This window comes from Rhinolophus sinicus, chromosome 15 (genome assembly GCF_057876585.1).
Source record: "Rhinolophus sinicus isolate RSI-liver-muscle chromosome 15, RSI-T2T, whole genome shotgun sequence".
Taxonomy (NCBI): domain Eukaryota; kingdom Metazoa; phylum Chordata; class Mammalia; order Chiroptera; family Rhinolophidae; genus Rhinolophus; species Rhinolophus sinicus.
In genome coordinates this window covers 103,891,620-103,911,956 of record NC_142515.1, presented here as the reverse complement: position 1 = coordinate 103,911,956, position 20,337 = coordinate 103,891,620, and the positions used below count along the sequence as shown (strand labels likewise).

The 20,337-nt window shown below is 37.6% G+C and overlaps 1 protein-coding gene across 3 annotated transcripts in view; it reads left to right on the top strand.

Moving 5' to 3' along the window:
• Window positions 1-20,337, top strand: part of MSRA (methionine sulfoxide reductase A) — a 337,239-nt gene that overhangs the window by 218,650 nt on the left and 98,252 nt on the right. For all 3 annotated transcript variants that reach the window (XM_074338344.2, XM_074338345.2, XM_088792546.1), the window contains exon 4: window positions 7,053-7,157. In XM_074338344.2, the coding sequence (XP_074194445.1) occupies window positions 7,053-7,157 (105 nt within the window). The remainder of the gene's footprint in view (window positions 1-7,052; window positions 7,158-20,337) is intronic.

Sequence of the window (20,337 nt, the reverse complement as noted above, 5' to 3'; positions counted from 1 at the left end):
AGTGGGAGGTGTGAGTATTTTTCAAAAAGTTCCACAAGTGATTCTAAAGCATAGGGTTGGGAACCCCTCTTCCTGCGTAGCCCACTCACAACAAGGTACAAGCAGGACTCGTTTTGGACTTGGTGAGTATAATTTAGCAGCATCGAGGAGTCATAATTTCTCAGTGTGCAACACCCTTTTAAGTTTTAATCAAGCCATTTAATAAAGCTGTGTTTTCTCTCTTGGCTACAAGAGTACCGTGATTCCTTACTTGGCTGGTTGGTTTTGCTACTATCTCATAATGCCTGCCTATCTCATGGTGGAGTGGGAGCTGGTGCTGGCCTAGGAAACAGGCATTGTTCTGCCCAATCACATACACTTCATGTTCTGGAAAAAATAGCTGAAAGGACGTGAAGGGCCAACATCTATAATCAGCAGGTGGGATACAGAAACTAGTGAGCTGCTCACTCCGAGACTAGTTAGCTCCTAGTTAGCTTTGTAGCAGTAAGAAACCTCTAGTAGCATGAAGAATTCGTGGTTGTAGTTTATTGTTTTTTTGGAGGAATTTTCTTGATCAAGTACTCAACTGTGTTTATAGCACTCCTGTGAGAGAATAATCTCTGAAGGATGTATCTGTATTAAATATACACCAGAGGATTATCAATTCCCCACAATGTCTCCCCATGGTGGACCAAAAAATACCACAATTGCTCTAACAATATTTGTTCTACTTTTCCATCATTAGGACGCTTTTTTTCTTTTTCTTTTTTTTTAGGATGCTTTTTAAAGCTTACGTTTCTCTTTGGACACTTTAAGTGACTGATGAGACAAAAGGAAAAAAAGCCAAGATAAAATGACAGTATAGACACTCTTCAAATCCTATAATGAACTCCACAGGGCATCCAATTTTGATGTATTAGGATTCTTTTTTATAATGAGTACATTGTTGGAAATCACATTTTCTATCTGCAGGAGCTGGAGATGAAACTGAGCTGACATCTTACCTCTTTGTAGTTAATTAGCACGAGGAAAGTAGTGTTTTGAATCTTGTATGGGAAAAGGGAGACATTAGTCATCCACTGGTCCCCTTTTCCCTTCAAACACCTGGATCTTTTTGTGTGCTCTTTGATTGGGATTAACAGTTTAGATGGGTCTTGTTGGCTGGGAAAGATGAGGAGAGTTGAAGAATGGCTATTATTTAATATAAAAACTATAAACTATAGCTCATTTCCACCTGCCATCTTGCCTGTAGGATACGTAAACTAGATGGGGTCTTTTTCTTTGAAAGAGTAGTTCCTTACCTGGACCCAGACTATAGGCAATATCCATGCTGCAGGAGTCTTTTGTTGTCACCGTATTAACATTTGTCACCATTGAATCCCTAGCACTCGGCATAGTACCCGGAACTTAGTAAGCATTCAGTAAATATTTATTAATCAATGAGTAAGTAAAACGTAATGTTGACCCATGCAGTAAAGTGTTACAGTTGCATTAATTGTATCTAATACTTTCTTCTGAGTAGTAGCTGTGGCCCTTGTAAGACATGTGGTGAGGTTTACATAGAATTTAGCAGTTAGGGCCAGAGAAGCAGGGCAGAGCATGTATGTATGACTCCGTTTAGGGGATTGGTTCTCAGGTAGGTGAACAGTGCTGGGCTCAGCATGGATGCTCATCTAGGTGAGGACTAAGTAAGTGGCAGAAAATTTCAGCACAAAGATGCCTCTGATCTATTAATGTAAGTATTTTTTAATGTCAGATCACTCAGCCAGTCCTATTGGGTAGGCCATGTCCCTGCTCTCTCTTCTCTTCTCACCAGCACAAGGTATTAGGTTGGTGCAAAAGTAATTGCGGTTTGTGCAATTATTTTTAACCTTTTAAACCACAGTTAGTTTTGCACCAACCTAATAGCAAAAACTAATCATGCAAACATCGAAGTAGTTGAAGATAACATTTCCTTCATGAGATGGAAAGCTGCGACATAAAACTTTAAGAATTGTCTAATTTATCTTGGGGTTCTTTTTAAAAACACCTGGTTCTGTCGATGATTTGGCTTCTACAAAGCTCTAGATGACTCCAGAAGTCTGATTTTTCTGTCCCCGGAACACTGCCTATGTCTCTTCTGGAATGTTTCGTCTGATTGGAGTGCGTGCCCATAATCTACCCCTGTGCATTTGTTCATCCTCCTTTGTTGTCACTGGGTGAGGAGACCCAGGAAAATGCCCAGGGAGGACGTTCATCATTTTCATTTTTCCTTTCAAGATATTTTTGAGCAACAATGTGAAAGCACTGCAATGCGCTGTGAATTGTTAACAAGCACGTTTGCACATCACATCTATTTTGCTATTTGCACGAAGTTCTGGGAAGTAACAACTCGAAGTATTTTTAAGATACAGCCTTTTAACTCTGGAAGCATGAGAAAGTATTTGCAGATTGGTCTCGGGAATCAAATTAGCCTAGCACATGGGTGAATTCCTGCAGGATGAGCGTTTCTGTGTGTGGTTCCTAGCCCCTTAATCCTTTTGATCATTTGCACTGTGTATTTTTATACTAGCTCTTATTCTTTGGAGAAATAAAATAAAGAAACTTAAAGGTGAGTTTGACAAGGGCTTTTCCACACTGTTTATCAATGCAGGTGGATCTTGAATTTTAATGGTAATAGTTTCTTTGAAAGAACCACACTTTTTAAAACCTCTCCACAAATAATGTCAGTGCTTAGATTATGTCTGAAAGTGTTTGCTGGTGAGTGGAAATTTTTCCTGACCTCTTATTGATGCCACAAAAACAGAGCCTAATCCTGGAAAACAGTCATGATAGCCTGGATGTCAATTACACTACTGCTGTGATTTCTCATCTGTGCCACTGCCTATATGACATTTGCTGTCACTTGGTGGCTTCAGGAATCTATGTTTAAGAGCCTGGCTCCGGGTCATAGAAGGAACCCAAGCTTTACCTCTGATTAAAACCTGGTTGGCTCTTCACTGCATCCTGCCACTTAGTGGCTGTAAGACACTGTGTGAGAAAACTTGTGCAGAGGCCTTAGTTTTCTCATCTGTAAAATGGGGACCACATGTGAAATTGTTGTGAGCAATATTTGTACACCATGTTCATAGCAGCATTATTCACAATAGCCGAAGGTGGAAGCAACGCAAGTGTCCATTGCCAGATGAATGGATAAATCAAATGTGATGTATACATACAATGGAATATTATTCAGCTTTAAAAAAGGAACAAAATTCTGACAGATGCTTCAACATGGATGAACCTTGAAGACACTATGCTAAGTGAAATAAGCCATTCACTAAGAAAATACTGCATGATTCCACTTATAAACAGTACCTAGAGTAGTCAAATTCAAGAGTCAGAAGTAGAGTGGTACTCACCTGAGGCAGGGGGGAGGAGGGAAATGGGGAGATAGTGTTTAATGGATAAAGTTTCAATTCTGCAAGATGAAAAAAGTTCTGGAAATGGATGGTGGTGATGGTAGCACAGCAGTGTGAATGTGCTTAATGCCACTGGGCTGTACACTTAAAGGTGGTTAAAACAGTAAATTTTGTTATATGTATTTCCCACAACAGAAAAAAACAAAATTGGGAAAAATTTTGTTGTGAGCATTAAAAAACATCAAGTAGGTAAAGTGCCTGCCATTTTGTCAGCATTCAGTAAATAGTAACAGTTTTTACTAGAGTTAGGACATTATATTTTAATAGTTGTGTGATATTTCATCATGTGACTATACCAAAATTTTTTTGTTTGTTTGTTTGATTTTGGGTGTTCTTGTAGTACTCTACCATTGTAATAATGATGCAGTGAATTTTTGTTGTGTATGTATATATCTTTTCCATGATTCGAAGTTATATCTTTGAGATAGATTTCCAGGATCACTTAGGGTGAATTAATCTTAATCTTTGTGGCTTGTGCTGCGTAAGCCAATGGAGTTTCCAAAGGGTGTAGTCATTTACACTGTGTCCTCATCAGCACTAGCTACACTTTTATGTAGTTCTGCAAAATGTAATCAGTAAGAGATGGCATGTTAATGTTTCAATATGTATGTATTTCTTTTATCACTAAAAAATATTGAGCATTTTTTGTCTTCATTTACATTTTTGTCTTCCTATGTGTATTGCCTGTTTACATTGTTTTCCTTTATTTCTAGTGTGCTTTCTATGCCTTCCTTATCAAATATTTTGTCATGTTTGTAACATATTGTTGCCATTTTTAATATTCAGAGGGTTTTAAGTCTTATGTAGTTAAATCATTCCTTTAAACATTTCAAAGTACAAAAGAGTAATTTTTTAAAGTACATCAAAAATCGTTTTATAATAACGTGATTATAATACCTGGTATGTCTTCTTCCTATTAATTTCCCCATCATTCTTTCCATGTCTGTTAGTATGATATCTGCTTAGATGCTTAACTCATGTAACTGTTGTATTTGAATTAAAATTTTGTAGACTGACCAATTAATAATATTAATACGATAGTAATTACCCAATATAAAAAGGACATCACAAAAATTAGAGCACATAAGAAATTAAAATTATTAGTAAACATGACTTTTTTTACTCACTAATAATTAAATTCATTGAAAATAAAATTATAGAATACTGTATTCCAGCTATTAATTGGTAATGATGAAAAACATATGACAATTGTGTAAAATGTTTAGGGCCAGACTGAGGGTGGCCCTCAATTATACGGCCCATGGGGGAGAAAATCAGGTCAACTTTACTGAGTAGCAATTCAGCACTAGGTATCAAGAAACTTAAAAATATTTATAAATATTGATTTAGAAATGCCACTTATATAACTATGGCTTGAGGCAACCTCAGAAATGTGAAAACAATATTTACATTCATAGATAAAAATAAGATTCATTTTAAATGCCCAATGACAGGGAACCATTGAATAAGTAATAGTACAACCATCTTTGCAATGGTATATGGTCATTATAAATGGTATTTAAAAAAAAAATTGCAGTCATATGAGGAAATACAATATGCTGGAAAGTGGAACAAGCATGATGTATTGATTACAATAAAACAAGTCGTATGTGGTGATACGTGGTGTGTGTGTGTGTGTGTGTGTGTGTGTGTGTGTGTATCTTGTACCTATCCAGAAAGAGATGGGTAAAAAATCATTGATAGTACTTATGTGGTAGGAGTATAGGTGATTTTTATTTTCTTTGTTATACGTCTGCACATTTTTAAAGCTTCATATTGTTTGCAAATTATTATTTCTAACATCAGAAATAACTTTAAATATTAACAAAAGATTAAAGGTAGTGACTAGATTTCTTTCCTGTTCTGGGTTCTTCATGTTCTTATTGCTGTGATGTATTAGACAGAATACTGGACAAGAAGTCTGGAGGTAGTTTTTCAAGTTATGGTCCAGAAATTTAGTAGCTATGCAACCTTGGGCAAATTTAAATATGTATCTCAGTTTTCCTATTTGAAAAAATAGGGATTTCTACCTTCCCTGCCTACACCATTGGGTAGTTGTGAGAATTGAGGTGAGATTACCAACATACGGGAAAACACTTTTGCAACTTAAGGTGCAAACTCAAGGCATTCCCAAAACCACTGTGAAGTTTGATAATTTGCTAGAAGGACTCACAGAACTCGGCGAGAGCTGTTATCCTCATAGTTTATTACAGGGAAAGGGTAAGAATCAAAATCAGTCCAAGGAAGAGACACATAGAGCAGAATCTGAAATGGTTCTAAGGCAACGCTTCTGTGTCATCTCTCATGCAGTCAGGATGAGTTACCCTCGTGACATCCATATGTGACAATATGCAAAGAGTATTGACAACCATGAGGTTTCTCCAAACCTTGGTATCTAGAGTTTTCATTGGGGCTTCATTACATAGGCGTGATTGGTTGATGGTCCATAGGGTTGAACTTAGTCTCTAGGACAACTGTGTTACCAAAGCCCCCACTCTTAGTCACATGGTTGGTCTTTCCGGCATAGCCGGCCCTGACCTATCTCTGTTGGGTATGGCCAGCCTTACTCTAAGACTGTTGGTGTGGCCAGCCTCAGCCTAAAGGACACTCCGATCAGGTATGATACAGATTTCCTTCCAGAGACCGAAACAAAGGCCACATATCTCTTTGGGCAAGGCTAAATTCTTTCCTACACATAGGTGACCGAAAAGAGATGGAAAACAAATTTAAATATGGAGACAATATTAGTGTGGAGGTGTCTGTTATTTACTGTGCGCTAACACTGTGAAGGAAGGAAGGCCATGAATCCCACAGGTACGCATAGTACTGCAGATACGCACTTTGCTGATCCACAGAAACGTGGGCGACACCGTTAAGAATGGGTACGGGTGCTAGAGAGAGACGTTTGCTACAGTAGTTGTTTACCACAGAGACAAATTAGGCCGGGAAAGCACTTATTGCCCCCCTGGGTGTCTGAACCTGACCCTTGCCTGGGTGTTAACAGTGCAGCAAATTGTCCCTCCGTTAAGGAATGTATCTAATGTGAACAAGTTATAAGCCTGCTTTTTACAGATTTCTCTATCTGGCACCATCTCACTCTGTACTGCAGCCGAGCTTACTACATATAGCGTGGGGAGATGATAAAAATAAATTGTTTCACTCCCCTTTGCAGAGTTTCAAATCTTGAGCACTGTATCAGAGTGGATCCATAATGATTCATACAGTGAGGTTGGAAAAACGAAAACCTGAGTTTGTTTTCTCATGAAATTGAAAAAAAAAAATTAGAGCACGATGGAGGCTTTATCATCCTCAGGAAGCTTGCTAGAGGACAACTGAATGTATGGAAAAAGAACCAGTGACAGAGACTTAGAATGAAACCATTAGCTAAAGGACAGTTATGTTCTCACCCTTTAGTGGGAAGAATTTTAGCCTTGGTCTAGTGTTTTGTTTTGTTGTGTGTGTGTGTGTGTGTGTGTGTGTGTTTAATTTATTGGGGTGACAATTGTTAGTAAAATTACATAGATTTCAGGTGTACGTGTGTGTTTTTTTAAAAAAATAAAACACAAATAACTTGTAATAAATTGATATTGTCAATAAATTTTGGTTGTAAATTTTGGTTCTGTTTCTTTCAAGGAAAAACGGGCCATGCAGAAGTAGTTCGAGTGGTGTACCAGCCAGAACACATCAGCTTTGAAGAACTGCTCAAGGTCTTCTGGGAGAATCATGACCCGACCCAAGGTAGATGAGGGAGCCAGTATTTAATTATCTTACTAATTACAGCTGGGATAATTAGTGTTTGAGCTGCATGGAAGAGATGAACCTTGAAATCACACAGGAGCTCAAGAATATGATTGCAGACATTTATTGACGGAGAAGAGGAGGGGCTGGGGAGAAAAAGGGTGAGAGAATAAAGGCACAGCCACCATCGGCACCCCTCCCCCCTTTACAGCTGTCTGGGGTGGGAAAATTCCCACAGAGAAAGACGCCAGACAATAGAGATTCGTTCACCTTTGATTATTGCATTATTCCTCCTTAATGCAGTCTTTTGTCTACAAAATTAAAGTGTCTTTCTAGCAGTTCCAAAGTTTTCCTGATTTATGGTTTCTTTATTTCCCTGAATTTAGCCTTTCTCATCTTTTGACATTATCAGGTTTTTTTTTCTTTTAAATGTCGGTAGGTGATTAAAAAAAAAAAGAACATAAAGGTAAAATGCAGTATTCAGTGGGTCCAAAATGCTTGCGTTATTTTTTGCTGTTGTTGTTAACCCTTTATTACAGGTCATGCTCTTCTAGAAGTATATGTGGACTTAGGTGAATTTGCTTGCATTATTTAAATATTTCATTTCTCTTCTGTGGAATTTGTTATATGGAGATATTACTATATTTGGGCTATAAACAATAGTGGCCAGAAATTTTATTTGCATGCACACACAAGCAAAAATCCTATGTTGGCAGATACCATTGTAATATTCAATAATGGAGCAATTTCCGGATTGCAGCCTAACAGCCTTAGCTGCTTTGCCAATGTGAGGATCTGCTATTATGACGGTTATGAACGGAAAAGTCCTGTATCACAGATGCGATTTTCACAAACCCTGTTCATTTGGCAATCAGTCTATTTAACAAAAATAGTTTCCTTTTGGTGTCAGGGTTTTGGGTAGCAGGTATGCTGTATTGGCTGTCTCCTGATGAAGGGATGTGTTGTTCCAAATGTGCATTGTGTTTTGTGGTGGAACCTTAGTTTGATTCCAGCAGCACAGGTTGATGGGCCCTAAGTTCTGCGTCTGAGAACCACCCAATACAGGGTGACATGCCAGAGAGCAAAAGTCAGAGCCAAAGGCAAGAGTCACAAAATGATAAATGAGCCAGGGTAAGGCAGGCCCAGCATCCAGGTAAATCCACCACTGTGGGTGAAGGTCAAGAAGGAGTCCAGGAGCAGGCTTCCCATGGTAGTGAAGTCTGATTGGACATACGAGGATGAGTCCCTGGTGGGAGGGCAGTGAAGTATAGGACAGGGACGGTAGAGGACTGGTAGGGCTAGAATACTGTTAGGTTGGTGCAAAAGTCATTGTGGTTTTTGCAGTTATTTTTAACCTTTTAAACCGCAATTACTTTTCCACCGACCTAATATAATCAGAAGTTCAGGTGTTGCCAGAGTTTGGACTACTGTTCTGTCTCATCATATGAGAACAGCAGGCCTAAAGGCTTAGCTAAGCTTGTCTCAGTGGGAAGCTCTGACTGGTGAGCATCATAAATAAAGGTAGTGAGGGCCAGGAACTCATGCTGGTAAGCCTTGGATGCAGATGGAGCAGCCATTCAGCCATTTGCCTCTCAAAGGCAAGGGTCGGGGCAGGATACCGAGAGCTCCAAAATTCCCAGTGGAGACTCATATCAGGAAGCCTGCCGTCATGTAGGATACAGGCTCCCACAGGCCCACAGAGTTGGCTATGTGGCCTTTGCCAGGCAGCCATGATGCCCTTTTCTGATAGAATCACCTTATGCTTAATTAACCCTGGTAATATTTGGAAAACGGTGAAGTCTGTTATCCACTTTTCTCTCCTTCCTTCTCTTAGCATCTTACCCATTTGATCCCATCTTTGCCAGCACACGTCAGTTAATTAGGTCACTAGTACTGGACCCTGAATCTCGGGGAATTCTACCTTTAAAAGAACCTTAAAAGAATTTCTCGGTTTCCCCATCCCACATATCAAGTTTGCCTTGTTCCTTTTTGACATTCTTGGTTTACTATCTGTAGTCTTTTGCCAGGGCTACAATAACAAAATACCAAAGACTGGTGGTTTAAACAACAGAAACTTATTTTCTCGTAGTTCTGGAGGGGTGGAAATCTGAGATGAAGGTGGTGACCAGGCTGGTGTTGACCTGGCTTGTAGAAGGCTGTCTTTTCCCTGTGTCTTCCCACATCTGCCTTCTGCGTGTGTCTGTGTCCAAATCGCCTCTTCTTATGAGAGCACCAGTCAGATGGAGTCAGGGTCCGCCCAAATGACATCATTTCGTCTTCATCTTTAAAGACTCTCTCTCCAAATAAAGTTACATTCTGAAGTACTGGCGGTTAGGACTTCAACATATGAATTGGGAGTAGTGGGGGGATACAAGTTAGCCCTGCCCAATAATATAATAGGTTGGTATACTATTCTTCCAGAGGTATTTTTATTCTAACACGGTTCAGAGACTCATAGACTGGAAGAGACTCTAGAGGTCATCTGGTTAAGCTTCAGCTTCAAGTCTATAAATCAAACCATGAAACTGCTAATGATGGGGTCTGTGGACAATGGGATTTGACTGTTGAGCAACACGTTTTTTAACCTGACATTTGGCCAAATTACACATGTAAGAGGAGAGTTTTTCTTCCCTTTCACATGTATGTTTTCCTGCTTAGAACAGTGCTTGATGCAATATATACAGTCACACGTATTAAATCACAAGATATCTGATTTTTCCACATTATTATTAGAGTTAATTTTTGGATAGTTCAGTGTAATGGGCACGGTAACAATATTTTTCTGCCTTGTAGGGTTTCCCATGAGCCTTCTGGAAATAGAGTGAAAGGAGTGATCACATGATCCAGACCTGGCCAATCACAGTATCTTTTCCTGTTGTCGACAATGTTTGATCCAAAAAATAGGCATGTGACCCATGCAGGACCAATGAGAGTCCTTCCCTGGAACTATTGTATGAGAGAAAAAAAGTGTTTTCACTTTGCTGGCGATGCCAAGGTCACCGTGCTCTGCGTGTGGGAAGAGCCTGTTCATAGGAGATGCAAGGGAAGAAGATGAGTAGAGACACTGAAAGATGAGAGAGGGGAAGAGAGAACCTACAGGAGACTCTGAGGTTCTTGTCCCTACAGCTCTTCCTACAATTGTGAGAGCTCTCCTTGTAGCTTTCCAAGCAACGAGAACTACTAGGTGTCCACCTCTTTTTTTTTTTTTTTTTTTTTTTTAACTTCAGCTAGTTTGTTGGATTTCTGTTATTTGTAACAACAACAAAAATCCTGACTAATCTATTTATTCAACTTGAACAATCATTGTGCTCATTATATTCAGAGCTGTTAGTTTACCGTGTTCACTTGGCTCTACAAACCAGAGGTCTGAAGCACTTGGTTAATAGTGTTATCACTGACGCAGACACGGAATGGAGGACACTAAATACAGTTTCTTCAAGACTTCTTGGTGGTTTGCTTAGAGGGTTGCTTGATAATTCAGAATTAAGAATTGTGATTTAAGATTTGGGATATATGGCCTGAGAATATATCAGATCACCTCTCAACATTCCTAAACTACTGTAAAAGACAATCATTTATTAATGGCAGATATCTTGTTTCTACTGTTTGCCAGGTGCTCTACTGAGTTGTGCTAAATCACTAAGTAGTCTTGAATAAGTAGCAGTTGTCCAACCTCTTGGTTAACGCACGGGGAAAATACATTACTGGAGGAAGAAAATAGTTTAATCCCAAAAGTACCAAGACTAAATGAGCATTTAGATAAATGTGTATAAGACCACAGGCCAAAATATTAACCTGAAATCATTAAAATAAGTATATGTTCATACTGGAACATTAAAATAAAAAATAAAAATTAAGTTCACAAGAACTCTGGTATCAATGGATTTATATTCCCAGGGAATCCTGAAGGTCTGAAACATGTAATCACCTGTAATTTTTCTGAGGTAATAATTTGAAGCCCACCCCCTGCAGGAGGGGCGTGCAGCAGGAGACAGCTAGGCTCAGGTGAACTTGGCCATCTGACGACAGCGTCTTAATTCTCTACTTGGAGTCACATAGTAACTCGGATCCCATTTCCCAGTGAAAAGTGGCCCAGAAAAGAACCTAATAGAGCAGATGATGGAAGTAGAGGCACGTAGGACTGATTGCTCTTACTTAGAAAATGGATGTTTCAGAAAACAGCAGCATGTTGATTTTGGTGGAGCCTCTGAACTGTGTGAAGCAATAGCCCATTCTAGGTATTTTTTTTCAGCAACAAGAGTAAGTGATTCGTAAAAACTGCTTGAGGAATGCTCTTGCCTGTACCTGAACTGCTGCAAAAAGACAAAAATTGAGTAAACGTTGAGAAGGCATTGACCTTTGAGGTGAAGAGATGCCCAGGAAACACATGATTCTTAGCAAAAGTATGACTCACGAGAAATGTATTTTAATTAAAATATATTGAATTAGTACTAACGTTGAAAAACTTTAGTACCTTGTTTATAAAGTCATCAAGGATTTGAAGGGGCCACTTGAGTGTTTTAGTTGTAATGTACTTCATTTTGTGGGAGGACCAGTATCCTAAAATGATTTTGCAAATGTGGGGATTCTTGCTAACATCAAGGGTGCACTGTAGTAGAAGCAGCAAGGATTGAAGCTATAAAGTCCCCTTTCAGTTAAATCAGATCTTCACAGCATAGGCCAGACAGATAAAAATCCTGCATGTCCTTCACTGTTTCAAGGTGCTGAGGGCAGCTCTTGGTACGTAATGGAAAGGAGGAAGTCGCCGTGGTCCACCATTTTGAAGGGTAAGAGAACTATTAGACAGTGTGAAGCTTTTACAGACATAGATGGGACCAGACACCTGTTATGCCACATCCAATATGCAGTGAGTTCTGAGAGAGTGCCGCTCAATGGATTAGTGTCAGGTGAAGTAACAGACCTAATAGCATCATTATACATTTGGCCAGTAAATGGGATAGTCAATTTTCTCTTAATTTACCAATTACCACAAAACCTGTACGTTTGCCGAAGCATTCAGATACCACTGTTTAAGCTATTATGCCCTATCCTGGCTTTCTGTTTTACTCGTGGGACGAATAAAGTTCTGCCAGGCTTCCAAGGGTAGACTGAAGCCCATTCCTGATCATGTAGTTCCCAAACTACCCCAGTCTTCTTCTCCAGCCAACATGGCAGAGCCTGCGATTTAGATTTGGGTTCAGGCCCCAGTGGGACCTCTTCCCAACCACATCGTAACCTTGGCTAAGACACTTAACTCGTTCTGAAACTCTGTTTTCTCATCTAAGAAAATGGGATAATAATGTCTGTACGGTTTACTTCATGGGCTATCATAAGAATTAAGTGAAATAATGTGAAAATAGCTTGAAAATGGTTAAGTACCTTGCAAATGACAGGCATTGTTATATTCTTCTCAGTGCAACAATACAATTTCCCCAGATTTATTGATTTATTTTGTATCCACACTGCCCTTGATTTCTGTGGGAAAATATTTACTTTTCATCTACTAACGTGTGAGTTTTCTTCCCATAGAGTTTCTTTTGTACTTGCTCTTAATTGGAATGATTTCAGCATTGTTTATGTTATCATCCTGCAACTGTTACTGGTGGTGGTGGTGGTGAGGCTGGTGGATAGAAGCCTCCTTAACTTTGCTGCTGACACCACAATCATCAAAAACCAGATCAAATCTGAGTGGATATAGTTTGCTGGGCAGAGCCCAGTGTTGGGCGGAAAGTAAGCATGCCATATGTAACAGCCACTGCACTCACTGCCTGTGTAAGAGCCATGTCACCGGCTCCTGTTTGATTGCCTTGCTTGAACCCCAGTATTTCTCCACTTCTTCTCTATCATTTTTCCCCAGTAAGTGTTCTGAATACTGCTGATCATTTCCTATACTTGGTTCATACCCTTTATTTTCAGTCAACAGCCCTTTCCCTTCCACACCGCCCTCCCACAGTGAGCTCCCAGTTGTCCGCAGAAAGCTTCATCTGGCTTGCCCCATTGGGCCACACTACCTGTGGTGTTAGGTGTCGTGCGGCCCCAGGAGCACAGACCTGGCCTGCTGCCTTAGCCTTCAGAGCCATGAGTAGGGGATGAATGCAGCTCCACAGCCATGGTTGGAACTAGAGACCCCCGGGGCTCTTCTCCATTCCGTGCCCTTTGATCCCACATCTCCCACTCGCCGTGAAGCATTGCAGGTTATTCCCAGGTGCCACCCCTCCCCCCAGAGAATCGGGGGTGGGTTGGTCCATTCCATCTTGAGCAGGTTTGTTCCATAACCTCTTTTCAGGTGCACGGTGAAGGAGCAAGTCCCACCCTGCTATCTACTGGGATACATTAAATGGAGAGGGAAAAATCCTATTTTCCTTCTGTTTCTCATCAAGCTGGCAATTACATGTGGTGTTCATATATTTGAACTTGCCGAATTAATAGCTGAACTTTCTTGCACTGACCCTTTTAAGTTAGTTGTTTTAAATAAGTCACCAGTTTTGAAGGAATATCTTTTTTAATTTTAGACCATGTACAAGGAATCATCTGCAAATAATTAGACAGTGGAAATTATATTGTATTGCTAATGAGCAGATGTGCATACTTAGAGTAGAGCAACAGCTGCACACATATAAAATGCAAAAACGACCCAAACCCAGCATTATGAATTCTGAAAGGGACTCCATTCTTTTAAGAATTTCAGAAAAGAAAAAAAAAAAGTGAAACAAAGAATTTAACTGATATTTTTCTTTATTAATTGTTCTTTCAGTTGCACTTTTCCTTGTATAACATTATCATACGTGTACATAGTATCTTTGCTATTTGCAAATGTGCTATTTGCACTTTCAAATCTCTCTCTCATATAATACTATTGAGCTTATATTTAACATTTTTCCTTTGCCTTTCTAGTTCTATACGGGTTTAAGGACATGGTGTCTCCAAACTGAATGAAAGACCTCTACTGGGTGTTTTCTCTGGGCTGGGCATGGTGCTAGGTGCTTACATGCATGTAACCTGTGAGTTGGGGTCTTAGACCCATTTTACAGATGAACAAACAAGCCCAGAGAGGTAAAGTGATTTGCTATGAGCCAGTTAGTACATTATAGGATAGAGCTGGGATTTGGACCTACAGGCACAATTTCAAACCTTGTATTCTTTCCATCTATGGTACATTGTCCCAAATTATTACACAATGCTGTCAGTCAACAGAAAACTCAACAGCCCATGACTGGAAACAGTAGCACATAATCCAGTGAAGAGTTTCTGTCCTCATGGGCTCCTTGTAATACCCATTACAATTTTATAATCCTGCTAAGGATTTGCAAGATGAAGAAGTTCAAATAGGCTTTTGAAAACTTTCGTCCAGGAAGAATTCCACATATTTTAGGTGGAAATGGTTAGGTTGTTTAAAATATGAATACATTGCTAAGATGATATAAAATCAATAAAAGGAAATGAAGTCAGAAGACTTACATTACTTCATATGAAAGAGTGTTAAAATAGATAAGAGCAAAATCAGAGCTGATAACATCGGCAAGAACTAGAATTTCCAGGTGCTGGACATGGCAGGCTAGGTTATTCAGATCAACTTTCTCATCAAAAGCAACCCAAAATGTTTGATAAAATATACAAATATATTAAAAGTGTCACATCAAAGAGCTGACAAAATGATTAGGAATTACCAGGTAAAATTTACCAGATAGGTAAGCAGAGGACTATTGTAGGGAATTTGCCAATCCCAGAAAAGTTGAGTTTTGGGGGCCTTATTATATATAGATATATAGAGGATATAGAGGGCATGATCAACACAATTAAAGCACTTGACCTAATGGACATATTTTAAACACGGTACCTTAGACCTTCTTAATCACACATGGAATAGATACTAGGTCATAATATCTCAATATGTTGCAAAGGGACTAAAATCATAGGAATTACGTTTCTCTTACCAGAATACAATTATGCTAATATTGCATATAGTATCTTTGCTATTTGCAAATGTGCTATTTGAACTTTCAAATCTCTTTCTCATAATACTACAGAGCTTATATTTAACATTTTTCCTCTAAGGAAAGTGCTATAAGGGTTTAAGGGTTTGGTACCACACACATCTCCAATTATGTATAATAATGCAATTATGCTAGCAAAAAAGATACATAGAAAATCCTCCTATATTAGAAAATAAGAAATTTTCTAAATATCTTATGGATCAAAGATAAGTCAATATGGAAATTAGAAAATATTTTGAACTGACTGGTAATGAAAATGCTACACATCAAAACTTATAGGGCATAGCTATCTAAAGCAGTTCTTAGAGGGAAATATAGAGCCTTAAATTTATATATTAGAAGAGGAGAAAGACTGAGCCAGGCATCTATCTCAAGAACTTAGAAAATCAACAACAAAATAAAGCAAACAATGAAGAAGGAAAAAATAATAAAGAGCAAAAATAAATGACATGGAAAGTAAATGTATAGTAGAGAATATCAATGAAGCCAAAAGTTGATATTTCAAAATAGCTAATAAAATTAATAAAACTTTTGCGAGCTGATCAAGGAAAAAATGAGAAGGCACAAATATGCAATATCAGGAATTAAAAAATGGGATATCACTACAGATAAACAACTTTATGTCAATATGTTTGAAAAGTTAGATTAAAACAAATTCCTTAAAAATATAACTTTAACAAAACTGAATAGGCCTATATCATTAGACATTAAATCAATATTGAAAAATCCTCTCATAAAAAAACCCCACTAAATTCAGATGGCTTCATTAGTGACTTCTACCAACATTTAAGGAGGAAATAATCTCAGTCTTCCACAAACTCTTCCAGAGATTAAAGAAAGATACAATTCATTTTGTGATTCTTACATAATCTTACATAATATTAAAACCTGACCATGTTAGGAAAATTGTGTTCAACCTTACTCATGAACATATATGCAGAAATCTTAAAGTATTAGCAAGCTGAATTTAGTAATATATAGGAAGTATAATACTTCATGACCAATTTAAGTTCCTGCAAGGAAAGCAAGCTTGGTTTAGCATTTTAATATCAAACAATGTAATTCACCACATTAGCAGATTAAAAGAAAAAAATCATACGATTATCAAATAGATACAAGAAAGTTATTTAATGCAATCCTGTATATATCTAGATATCTATCTATACATATAGATATATATGAATCACTTTCTTAATCTGATGAAGCATGTGAGCAAAAGCCTACAGAAAACATCATTCTTAACATTGAAACATTGATGCCATTACAACTTCTAATTAGCATTGTACTTGGGGTCCTGACTCATGCAGTAAGTCAAGGAAAGAAACAAAATATATTAATGATTGAAAAATGTGGCAGATACCTGCTTGTCTCACTTGGGCAACACTTTCCATCCTCCCTTGTGGTGGCCACATGACAGAAGGCCAATGGAATGTGGGCAGAAATGACGTGTGCCACTTCCAGGCCTGGCTCATAAACACCTCCTGCATGGTCTTTGAACTCCTCTCTTCACCTGTCTGCCAGCTGAATGTGGGCACCAAGGGAAACCTTAGTAACATCTTGAAGATCGTTAATGTCTATGAGTCTAGGCCTCTGAAGAGTTCATAAAACAGAACTATTCCAAGTTCCTTTTTATTAATGGGACTTTGCATGATCAAGAAATAAACTTCTAGTAAGTTAAGGCGCTGGAATTTCAGGATTTATTTATTTACCAGGAATTGGTACCTTGAAGTAGAATGCTACCAAAACTAAAAAAAAAGTGTCATTGGCTTAGTGGTTGGGCAGCTGGAAGGCCCACTACTGGGTCTTGCTTATGGTTTGTGAAGATATCAATTCTCTCCAAATTGTTTATAAATTCAGTACAAACCCAAGTGAATGAATGAACAGTTTGCATGAATCTCAACAGTTTTTGTTGTTATTTTTGTGCATCTTCAAACCGGATTCTGGTATTTATATGGAAATGCATATGTTCAAGAAAAGCGAAGACGCTTTTGGATAAGAACAAGAGAATGGGAGGATTTATTCTTCTGGATCTCAGTATTTGTTATAAAGCAACAGTTATTTATTCAAACAGTGTGAATTTGATGTAAGGGCAGACGTCTAAACCAATGCAAGAGAACTGGGGATTCCAGAAACAGACCCACACACATATAGATATGACAGGCAACACACTTGGCATTTCAGTGATCTGGGGAAAGAATGAGTTTTTAATAAATAGTGATAAGGTGATTTGGGTTTTCATATGGAGAAACATTCAATTGTATTTCTACCTTGCACCATACACAAAAACTAATTCTAAATAGATTAAAGATCTAAATGTGCAAGCAAAACTGTAAAACTTCAATTATATAATAACATTATGACCTTGGGTTTGAGAAGCATTTCTTAAGCAAGACACAAAATGCATTAACCACAAGGGGAAAATATTTGATAAATTACATAAATAAAAGAACAGAGAGGCTATATTTGACAAGGGATTAGTATCCAGGATACCTAAAGAATAGATTTAAAAATATCTCCAGTCGATTTTTTTTTTTTTTGTAAAGACAGACCACTCAACAGAAAAATGGGCAAAAGACAAAAGACTTGAGTAGTGATGAGGAAACATATGAAATGATAGTTAATGTCATTATTAGTCAGACACATGTAAATTTAGTTCACATGAGATTATATTAGACACCAAGTGTACTGACAAAAAGTAAAAAGTCTGACATTAACAGACTAATGCATTGACAAACATTTAGAGCGCCAGGAACTCTCATGCATTGATGCAGGTTTGTAAATTGATATGACTTTGGAAAATGGTTCAGCATCTAGTTAAGTCGAAGATTTGCAAGCTCTGTAAGCCAACAATTCTATTTCTAGGTATGCATGTATTCAAGAGAAGCTCAGACATGTATATAACAGCATACATGTCAAAAATGTTCTGAACAGTGCCGTGTTTCCCTGAACAGTGCCAAGCTGGTAATATTTACTAGCAGTAGAATGGATAAATCAGTGGTGATCTATTCATACAATGTGGTCTAATAAATAAATATAAACATATTTAAATAAAATATAATATTATATTATATATATATATACTTTATGTATAAATATAATTTTATATATAATAAATATAACTTTAAGTATATAAAGTTCAAAAACAGACAAAACTAAACTGCATTTTTTTTCTAGGTATGTCTATGTACCAAGGAAATTCTTGTGACAAAAATCAGGCGTTGGCAGGGGGATACTGTCATCTGTAGGGACACAACGGAGGCTTTCAGGGGTGCTGGTGCTGGCATGGCACCATGTTTTGACATAAGTGGCGGTTAGATGAGGGTTCCCTTTATGATAAATAATTTAATAATATATGTACCGTGTTTCCCTGAAAATAAGACCTAGCTGGAACATCAGCTCTAATGCATCTTTTGGAGCAAAAATTAATATAAGACCGGTATTATATTATATTATATTATATTATATTATATTATATTATATTATATTATATTATATTATACCCGGTCTTATATTATATTAAAATAAGACCAGGTCTTATGTTAATTTTTGCTCCAAAAGACGCATTAGAGCTGATGGTCCAGCTAGGTCTTATTTTCGGGGAAACACCGTAGCAGCATATGTATAATATACTAATATTACTGTGAACACTTCAATAAACTGTGATTTGTTTTATGTACTTTTGTACATGTATGTATCTTTCTGTAGTCAAATCTAGAAAATACAAAGGTTAATATGTTGATTGCTACCCTGGTAGCCATGTCCATCATAAGGGACTAGCTTTGCAAATGTGTGTGCACATGTGTGCTCGGTATGGATTTGAATGTAAACATCTTATAAATATCATTTGCATGTCTGATGTTCTGTCATGGAGTACTCTGGCTGACTCATTGCTACAGAACTTTAAGATCTGGATAAGAAATAGAGACATAGAAATTTTTATATTTTGAAAGTTTTCTTATACATTTTTATGATAATTTGAAAATTTTAAAACTCATTGTTTGGTCAAATTTGGAAATCTGTAGCATAAACAGATATGGAGTCCCATTCAAAGAAAGATGTAATAATAAAATATTTCCTTTGGCCAGCCATAAATATAATTTCTCTTTTATAGAAGCAAAATCTATACTAAGACTTTTTACCTTTTAGGAAGAAATCACCACATCTTTTCAAAATTGTTTATGATTATAGAAGTAATGTTTTCTCATTGCTGAAAATCAAACCTTCCTTTTAGGTACAGAGTGACTATTTGACACCTGTGTTATATAGCTATCTTATCTTTCTTGAGATGCATTGTATTAAAAAATAGAAGGAACATTGTGAAAATGATAGGGAACATAGGGCATTTAGTTTTTGAAGAGAGCCACACAATATCTTTCATAGTTCACCATATTCTACTTCATTTTTTTCCTTAAATGATGTATTATTTACAAATTGGGATAGTAGTAGTTAAGGGCATGAGCTAGTTCCAGATCCAGCACTCGCTTTGGGCAAATATTCAACCTCTCTCTGAGTATCAGTCGACTATCTTTAAAAAAAAAAATGGGTTGGTAATAATACTCTATGTAGTTGGAGAATTGGATAAATAACATAATAAAATACAGTGGCACAGTAAGGACTGTAGAATCATTAGCCATTTTGTTGATCACTTGAATAAATAGTAATTACATTTGTAGTTAAGGTATGTTTAGTTTAATAGGCATGTAGTATATGTGTAATTGTAACTAACTGGGAAAAGTGTGAATATGAGGTATAATAAAAAAATACAGTGAATGTTTAAATTAACAATTTTTATTACAGTAAAAGACACATTGCCATTAATCCCCCACAAAATACACCTGCTCTCAAATAGAATCAATGGAATTGGAACAGCTATATACGATGTCAGAGGGGTAGTAGACTGGGGGAGAGGGATTATCACTTTATGAGGGGTGTAAATGTCTAACTATTACATTGTTTTGTACACCTGAAACTAATAAAAAAACACCTCCTCGTTTTGAACATACTTATCCCATCGTTCTTGCCATTTCCTGAAGCAGTTCTGGAAGTCCTCTTTTGTGAGTGTCTTTAGTTCCACTGTCATGGCTGCCTCAATGTCCTGAATCGATTCAAAATGCTTTCCTTTCATGGTCATTTTGACTTTGGGGAAGAGCCAGAAGTCTCATGGTGCCAGAGCCGGTGAATAAGGT